The 9,914-nt window shown below is 37.7% G+C and overlaps 1 protein-coding gene across 1 annotated transcript; it reads right to left on the bottom strand.

Moving 5' to 3' along the window:
• Positions 1-8,927: 8,927 nt before the first annotated feature.
• Positions 8,928-9,226, bottom strand: LOC137223127 (thymosin beta-4-like). The gene has a single exon (XM_067734681.1). The coding sequence runs from the start codon at positions 9,179-9,181 to the stop codon at positions 9,047-9,049; it is 135 nt and encodes a 44-aa protein (XP_067590782.1). The 5' UTR covers positions 9,182-9,226; the 3' UTR covers positions 8,928-9,046.
• Between the last annotated feature and the right edge of the window lie 688 nt (positions 9,227-9,914).

Here is a 9,914-nt window from a genome sequence, read left to right as displayed (position 1 = left end):
TTGGTCCTCATCACAACCCTATAAGATAAACATTATAATCCCCATTTTACAAGTAAGGAAACAAAAGCATAGAAGAGTTTTGAAACTTGCCAAAGATGGCACAGCCAGCATTGATTTTAGTATAGCTTGTGGTTAAATTTATAATTATAAATTTATAATTAAATGTATAATTATAAACTTAAATTTATAATTCAAAATATGTGCTTTATAGGTCACATAATACAAAAAGAAGTGTCCTATGGTTTACAATACACATACACACATAAATAAGACTGCTAAATTAGAAACAGGGAAATAGTGTTTAAATGTTATAGTATGAAAAATCCTTGGTCTTTATGAAGTCTGTAGCAGAGCAAGAGATTTGACCCTGGGCTCCTTCTAAGCTAAAATAAGGAGGAAAACATCATTGAGTACATAGATATTGTGGTCTGATAAAAGGAAATCAACTGACGTTATTCAAGAGCTGGCAAATATTCCCTAGAACTCTTTTCTAAAAGGAGTGCAACCTAAGGAGGGCTGTCTTTCAAGGTCAGTTGAAGGACTGTTAAACAGGCACTCAGGCTGCATGTTTTGCAGCAGACTTAAGCTATTCACTCTCTCAATAATTAAACATTTAGTCATTTGAGGATGCTGGGAGAGTTTCCTAACTTCTATTCATTTTGACCTTAAAAATGGGATGATGATGTATAGGATTTAATCAATATGTGAACAACCAGACATTTCCTTAACAGTCTTCATATCACTCTGTTGGTTTAACACAGCTGGAAAGCCCAAAGAAATGATTAGGTCTGTTGCTAAGGATTAAGCCACCGAATTATGGATGGAAAGAATGTCACCTCCTCCTCCATAAAGGACCGTTCCTCTCAGCTGGACAACCAAGGTCCCAATTCCTCTCCCCTTCCAAATCAAGGAAAACATTTTAATTATGACTTCAACAACTGTTCTAGACAAGTCCAGAGACAGATTGCCCTGGGAATTATTTTCTCTAAAATGAACTGCTAGTGTTTACCATAAATATATGTTTAATATATGTTCTGCTTATATCTGGGGCCAGTCAGCATAAAATTACTTTACTGGCAATAGTTTGCAGTTGTGAATTTTCATTTTATCCAACCAACGTGTATTCAGCACCTAAGTTGAATTGGTATCCTTTCTACTAACCAGTTTTGTCTTTTAAATATCACATGGATTCATTACCGGCCTATTACTTAGATCAAGGGAAGAATTCTAAGGAGTTATGTAATACGTGCTATGTAAACATAGCACAGTACATAGCTTCATTCAAGACATTTATCAAGCACCTACTATGTCCTAAAATTTGCACTGAAATCACACAGGAGGCAGAAACACAGAATTTCTCCAAAACACATTTATTGACATTGATTGACTGTTTTCTCCCCACACGTGTGAGCTTACTCTCCAGTAGGCAAATTAATTTTTCAGCTGCTTTTCTATAGGGTAATGGGCCTCAAATACCTTCACTCAATATGAAGCTGTTCTAAGACACAGGGCAGACTTGCAAAACCATAAGGCATTTGGACACCAGAGCAATTCATATGCCCTCAGATATTGTATTTAATAACTGCATAAGCATGCATCAAAGTGAAAATTCTGACAAATGTGCCTTCTTTCCTCCCAGGAGTCAAACCTCTCAGCCCTGCAGTTTGGTTGAAAAATAAAACCATGATGTGCTTCCAAATATCTGCTGTTTTTCATCAGTAGGGCTGTAAGTGGACCCTCACCTCCCATCACACACACACACACACACACACACACACACACACACACACACACACACACACACACCCCAGATTTCCTTTTTTCCTCCTCCTTCCCCTAAACAAACTTGTTATCAAAGAACATTTTAACAGAACTGAATCCAAGACAAGCATTCTTGGATTCTTCTTGTTATTTTCTGCAAACCAAATGTGCCGTTTTAACTGAGAGGTTGAGAGAGGAGCAACTGGGCCCGTCTGGGCTGCAGTGCAGGGGATCCAAGCACGAAAAAGAGCATGGAAGGTGACCTGGAAGAGGTCATCATTCCCACACTTGAAAGGAGTGTCCAGGCAAGTCTGAGTCAATTTGACACATTTCAAACTCCTGGAAAACCAGGTGCTTCAAAGCTGACTTTTGAAATCCAAAGGTCCTGAGGGGTGAGCCAGGGAAAGGAAGGTGTTGCTTTTCCTGACTCAAAATTCAGTGTTGCTGCCTGTGGAGACAACGCATTCAAAATTCAAAGGATGCTCGTTTGGTTTTAGTGGAAGAGGAAAAAGTTACGAAAGAGTGTCTTACTTCTCTTTTTTACCTTTTGCAATAAGGCTGCCCTTTCCTGCCTTTATAGAAATTATCTGAAGATCTCCCTCATGGAAATCAGGCAGGCAGACAGTCTAGGGCTCAGCAGGCAAAGTAACACTGACTTATATTTGACAAGTTTTGACAGATAAATAATTCTTGGCTGGTGTCCTAGGTTAAATATCAACTCCTCGCTGTGACTGCCAGGACAGCTGCAAAGTATCTGACCCTGGCAACTAAGGTCCAGCTCACGAGAAAGTGGCAGTATCACAACCAACTGATACTGTGGTGATTTGTTCTCCGGGACACTCCTCAGGATGACTTTAACCCCTCAAAGAATGTAGCTGGAATTTGCAACTCAGTGTATTTCTAGGGAACAGCCTAGTCTTCACACTATTTTTAAATATTTTTACATCAGCATGGAAACAAGGCTTTGTACATTTTAAGACCCCTAATGAGGAATTTCATCAAGAAATGGACAGACTACAATACTTGCTTTCAGTAAGCATGGTCAGGAGTTGAAATGTTCTTTGTTTTTTGTTTTAATACAAAATACATTATGTATGCTGTGAAAACTGGAATCTCTTGTTTTGAGTACCTTAGAGAGAAAAGTCATGAAGCATAAACTGAAGAGATATACTGTTTTGGAGGGGGATCAGAGAGATCATGAAAAAAACAAGAGAGAGAGAAATAGACCATAAAGTGGAATATATTTACAGTTGTCAGTGCTTATAGAAAGATATTGTCAATTATGGGGCATCAAGAATAAAATTAATGTGGATATGAATTTTCAAAACTACTGATCGTTTTGCCATTGAATGAATATTACTTTAACCTTGTAATTAGGGTAAATGATCATGATAATAATAACAATAGATTCCAGTTATAGAGTTCCTACCATGTGCTAGGAATTGTACCTGTAAGAAAAGTCTCAGAATCCCTTTTTTAAAGATGATTAAGTTGAGGCTCTGTTGAAATAACTTGCTCTAAAATGTATGCAGTCTTTAAGCACAGGTCTGTCTGAGTGAAAACTAGACATACTTTTAGGTAGGTCAATGTTGTTCAACCTCTCTTTTTAACATACTTCCTTCACCTGCCAGCAAAGATTATGCTGAACTTTCCTTTCTGTAGTTTGTATATAATGAAAATGGTAGTCATATGAATGTGCTTTTCAATGTATCTCTTTTCTAGAAATGCTAACTTGGCTCCAAAGAGACTTCCTTCACTCCCCAGGCTCCAGCCCCCATCCCTACCCATATCCCTCATCCCCTACTCTTCCAGACCTGACTGAGAATCATCTCTATAGTCTGTGAATTCAGTCCTTATATTGTACTTACTCTGGGTTATTTGTTTGGGCACTGCCAATATGGATCATAATAAAGTCTAAGAACATCTCACTTTCTAAAATCGAATGAGTATGTCCTGCAAATCTAACCAAATGTAGATACAGCAGAAGGTGGATTCAAGAGGGATCCATGCTTATCATGGATTTGAATGAGAAGGAAAGAGTGGGAGCATGTGAGAAAGGGAGTGTTGGGCTTGAGTCTCAATTCATCATGTACTACCCATGTAAAGAGCATGACCCAGGAGTCTGACTGCCTGGATTCAAATCCTGTCTCACCTCTTTAATAACTCGGACTTTCCATATGTTACTTGACCTCTCTGAGCCTCAGTTTTATAACATATAAATCAGGGATAATAATAGCTCCTGCCTAATGACGATTAAATGAGATAATGAATGGTAAGTTCTTAGAAAAATGCTTGGCACATAGTAAGTGGTCAATAAATGGTAACCTTTACTATTCACATTATTCTTGTTATCATCATCGTTATTATTGTGACTACTATTACTAAATATTATTATTATCAATATTATATTGATAATATTATCAATATTGATAATATCATTATCAATATTTTATTGATAATATTATTATCAACATTTTACAAATATTATTATCAATATTTATCAGCCTCAAGGCCTTCATGAGAATAAAAAAATTATCCAAGCAGTTATTTTTCAAAATAGATTATTTTATTTAACCAATTATATTAGTTTTATGAAAATACAGCTTTATGGAAAAATGGAAAAATTCACTCAAATAATGGGACTAACTGGTAAACTTGATAGTCTATGATCAGCCCCAAATACTGTTCATTTCCCTTGGGTGGCCACCTATCTCGATCTCTCCCTTGACACAAGTCACTGGGTAAATCAGAGAGCATTTTTGAAGTTAAGCACATCTGACTTCAGAGTTTAGCCTACTTACTTCTAAATTCCAGCTCCAATAAAATTCAGTTTTCTCATCTATAAAATGGCACTAATAATAACTACCTTGAAAGACAGTAATAATGATTAAACACATAATGTCACAAAGCAATGAAGGCTAACACCTACTGATCTCTTATTTTATGCCACATGCTGGACTAGGCACTTTCAATGCATTAACCATTTAACCTTCCCAACTGTATACGGCACATGCAATTTTAATACCTATTTTTGTAATTGCTAAATAAATGGCAACTTTAGTTATTTAAACAAATGTCTTCACTGTGCTTGACATTTGTTTTCCGAGACAAAGCTTTTCAAAGACTCTCCTTTTCTAGGAGTGATTTTAGATCACCACATTATCTGCCCAGGTTCCCCACTGCCTGTCTTGCCTGAAGGTCTCCAAGCTGAGTGTGGGAGAATTTACCAGGGAGAAAAACTATTTAGTTTTACCTGGGTGACAGCAATTATGCAGAATGACAAAAGGAGCAGTTAAGTTACAAGTTAAGGATGATAATTCATTCTCCCCAGGGACTGTCACTCAGAAAGCCTTGAGAAAAAATAACACCATAACAATGGCAGGCTCTATTGTTAACAGTCATGTCCCCATAATGCCTTGGCATTCTGAAACAATAAGACCAAAAATGCAGTCTGCTGTCCCTCGAAAGCTCTCCAAGCACATATGCTATAGTTCAAGCTGTCACTCCTTGGAGACTCACCATGGAACGGTTGTCAGGTCATCCCTGTTAGCCATGGTGGCTCCCTTTGTAATGAATGGCTCCATAGGACCCTCCAAAGAACTTAACTCGCATCAGAAACTTACTTGCAACACATGAACCAAAGAGTGGGAGAAACCTAGATAATAAAAGTATGGATTTCCTCAATACAGATAGGAAGGTGGAGGTATTTGCCAAGACAAATAGTGATATTATAACTTTTGCATATTATGTGCAAAGTGCTACTCTGAAAAAAAAAAAAACCTACCAAATAAACAGAAATAAAGTGTGAATATCCACATCTTCAGGAGTTAAAACATTTTACTGATTTCTAATTCATCAGTACTGATTTGAATATCTTTATTTTACTTGCTATTTGCTATAGTCTTAAAGACAGAAGTACTAGTTCAGAGTAAGTTGATGTCAGGTGGCATATTTATTGCTTGAAATCTATGGTAATAAATAGAGTAAGGGAGATGTAGTTTTTCAGGGCTTATTATGGCCTAGTATACCAAACTAGCACAGACTGTATAGCAAAATGACAAATAAAATCATGGGGCCAGCTTGACTGAGTTCAAATCCCTTTCTTCCACATCTTGCTGAAAGACAATTGGACAAAAAAATCCCTTAAACTCTGTATGCCTCAGTTTCTGGAACTGCAGAATAGGTATAATATTTGCCCCTAAGCCATATGGTTGTTGTTAAATGAGTTAATACATGTCATATGTTTCAAACAGTGCCCAGCATATGATAACCACTGGATAAGCATTAGCTCTTACTCTGACTTATTTAGCATATTCAACAGGTAATTTAATCATTTAGTCATTTTAATTCCTATATTATTGATAATGAAATGAGTGTTTAGGGGAAATTCCATAATCGACACAGGGTCACATGGAAGAGGTGAGACTGAAACTACAGCCAGCTGGATCCAAATACTGCTTTTCTCAACAACTTAATTCTATTTTCTAAGAATAGGAGCTTTGGGGGAGAGTCAGAACTGAGGTCAAATCCCTCATTCTGTGGCTTACTAGCTATATGATCTAGGAAAACTCATCAGAATTCTGTTAAACTTAGTTTCCTCTTCTGTAAAATGAGAATAATCATAACAAATTGTAGAGGACAAGTAAGGATTTGAAGAGATTTTTAAGTTACTTTTGCTGTTCACAATGAAAGATGCTCTATTTTCATGTCATCTGGAAATACTGACATAACTCTTGTTTTGCTTTTTGGAGGGAATCATTAGTGAGGTTACTGAGGGAAATTTTGCACAAGATTTTATTTTTCCAAATAGTTTCTTCCCAAAGAAATGTTAGTATTTACTCAAAGGATTTCTTAATCATATATAAGGTTAAAATTTTAAATCGTATGAAAATCTATATGACCCGAAATGGTTAGCCTCTATCACTTTTGGTATAGTGAGTTTGGAGTTCCAAAGGTTAGAAAGATGGGAGAGTTTGGCCTTCAAGTGTGTGTCCCAGCAACAAGGAATCTAAGCATCTGAACACTCGAAAGGCAGTGTTCAGAACAATACATTTTAAATAAACACTGGGTGAAACACTGAATTAGAGTACTAGCCAAGGAGGCGGGATTAGATTGAGGCATGAAAGAGGTCTAGAGGCAATCACTCTCAGACGTGGGAGAGAATAAACAGAAAACTTACAAAAGAGATACCTAGTATGGTTTGTACTTGAGACTTGGAGTAGGGAGAAAGGAGTGGGGAGGAAGGTCTCAGATACCTAAGACTAATGGCTGGGCCAGGAAACAGTGCATTTGAATGTAACTCATCCTAAACACTACTATAAAAGTATTATGAGGGATGGGAGGAAGAGTAGAAGAGGTCTTAATAGAGACCAACCTGCAAGGCTGGACTAGGTGCTTTCCTCTGTGCTCCTGGAAGTTTCCCTGTCCCTCTCTAGTGCCTCTAGTGTTACCTACAGACCCTCTGTTGATCTGTCTCATCCACCGGACAGACTAGAGGTCCTTGTATAAAAGACCCAGATCATTCATCTTGGGCCTTCAGTTCCAAGCAGGGCACTAGAACATAGTAGGTGCCAGTAAATACTTTTAAAAAAACTATATGAAGAAGAGAATGATGGGATTTATTATATATACTTTGGCCCCGTATAGTTTAGGCAAACGATGGTACAGACATGATCTTACAGGCAGAAGCTTAAAGAAATCAGGGCAAGGATATGAGCAGTTCTTAGCAGAAGTACCTAAAAACTTGTGAAAAATATATATATAAATGAATCACTTTGCTGTACAGCAGAAACTAACACAGCATTGTAAATCAACTTCAATAAAAATAAATTTTAAAAAACTTTTGAAAATATATATGATTCCATCCATCTAGACTCAATGTTAGAATATACTATTGATAGGTCAAAGTACAAGAATATGCATTCATTCATTCATTTATGTATTCATTCAACAAATATCTACTACATATCTCCTACGTGTGAAGGGTCTTACCAGGTGATAGATTCAGATGGAAAACAATACAGGCACAAGTTTTTTTCTACAGTTTTTTATGGCCCAGAATTAGCTCTGAAATCAAACAAAAAAATTACATAAAAATTACTCAATCACAAGGTGATAGTTGTTACATAGAAAAATAGTAAGGTATATTCTGCCATAGACTAGGCATGAGGGGGGATGAAATAGTTTGGGGGCAGTACCTTGAGGTGATTTAGATATATCTACCATTGAAAACTATTGCTTTGGGTCTTTCTTAATTTCTTCTGGCTCTTGTTTTTATGATCTTGTTTTCCCTACCTAAAAATTCATTCACCTTGACATTTCTACCCCCAGTGTGTTGAAGGATCTCCAAGTCCTATGAGTCGAGGGAAAAAAAGTAAACATTGATCTGTGGTTCGTTCCCAATACAGCGGGGAAGCAGTTAAGTAAGCATAAACAGGTAAACTTCCATGGTCGTTTAAACCCACCCCTCTCAAATGTTAATCTGTACAGCTGTCGATTATACCCTATCACACCTCCAGCTGAGGAACTGCAACACATTGTTAACCATCCATATGGCAAACAGCATGAAAAACTGAAAAAGAATATGACAACTTAGGGTTCTAGCTTACTCCTAATGTTGTGCACATAATAAATTATAGCCTATCTACATGACCTTATTTTTCATATTTTCGTGGCCCATTCTTTTTATCACCGTGGGTGTGATTAGTATCCAGAGCTTCTGGTCATGTCAGTGGATACTCTGGATTCATTTGAAACCCATGACAAAACTATGGCTTTGTCTATCTGAGAGAGCTAAGAACTAACCCTCATTTAAAGAAAATTGTAACTGATGTATTCAATGCCATTCTTCTGAGAAATCAGTTGTCTTTTTTTTTTTTAGGTTTTAAAACTTTTTATTTGCATATTAAAAAAATTGTACATTCCAGTAATTAAAATCATTTGAACAACAACAAAAAAAAAATGGCACTCTAATTAAACTGCATTTTACAGCCCGCAGGACACCTTGGACCAACTTGCTCTTTACTCTAGATTTCACTCTCGTCCCACCCAGCCTCCTCCTTCACCAACATGCAAGTTCTTTTCCTGCCAGCCAGACAGGCGGATGGGAGGCAGGCGCGGGCTTCGTTGTCAGTAGTTCTCCATTCTTTGATGTGAAAAAGGGCAGCACAGTCATTTAAACTTGATCCGACCTCTCTGCATCTTACAAAGTTAAACAGCTGAAAGAAGTAAAATAAGAAGGCAATGCTCGTGGAATGTACAGTGCATATTGGCGGCGCACGCCTCATTACGACTCGCCCGCTTGCTTCTCCTGTTCAATCGTTTCTTGTGAAGGCAGTGGATTTTTCTCTTTCGTTTCTGTTTTCTTCAGTTTCGACTTATCGGATTTCTCAATCTCAGCCATATCGGGCTTGTCAGACATGGCTGCCCAGGAAGCGGAGCGAGTTACGAGCGAACGAGGTCCGACCTGCGCAGTGGTCGCCGCCGAGTCCAGTTGTCTTAATTACATAGTACAGACTGGTCACTTCTGAGGAATTTGGTGAGGGCAGGAGACGTTCTGAATGTGTTGTTCTGGATGGGTTCAGAGTAAACATTTAGATTATTTATACATCCTGGCTGGATGAACCCAGCCTCCCCAGGTTTATGTTTCTCCGTGGGTGTTCCTTTTGACTCAGAGGTCACAGTGTATAAGGGAGAGTGAAAAAAGCAGCCTGGGTGTTTGGGGGCCATTTTGAAGTGAACAAATCAGGGGTATGAAAATCTCTTCTCCATTTGATAAATTTCTAAAATGTTCGATGCAATAATCTTTCTATTGTTTATCAAGTCCTCCCACTTTCCCTGTCATGCGTTCTAGTGGTTGCTGCTACTGACACTGCTGACATCGGCAAAGTTTGCCATTGACATCCAACAGCTTCCCTTTAATTTCTATATTTTCTGTACATCAGAGCACTGCACTCTCATGATAATGCTAAGCATATTGTTTCATTATTTTTAGGCACTTCGTAGGGCTTACAATTTTTTTTAAAGCCAAAGCTATTTGTTACTGCTATCACGTCATCTTTTTCTTCCAAGTAAACCACAAATTCTTTTCACCAATGGCAAAATGAGCCCTTTCATAGATTTCTCTGGGTCTTTTATCTTAGTCTTCTTATAAA

This window comes from Pseudorca crassidens, chromosome 4, assembly GCF_039906515.1.
Source record: "Pseudorca crassidens isolate mPseCra1 chromosome 4, mPseCra1.hap1, whole genome shotgun sequence".
NCBI classification, from domain to species: Eukaryota; Metazoa; Chordata; class Mammalia; order Artiodactyla; family Delphinidae; genus Pseudorca; species Pseudorca crassidens.
Note: the sequence above shows the minus strand (reverse complement) of the source record. Positions and strands in the feature narration are given on the sequence as shown.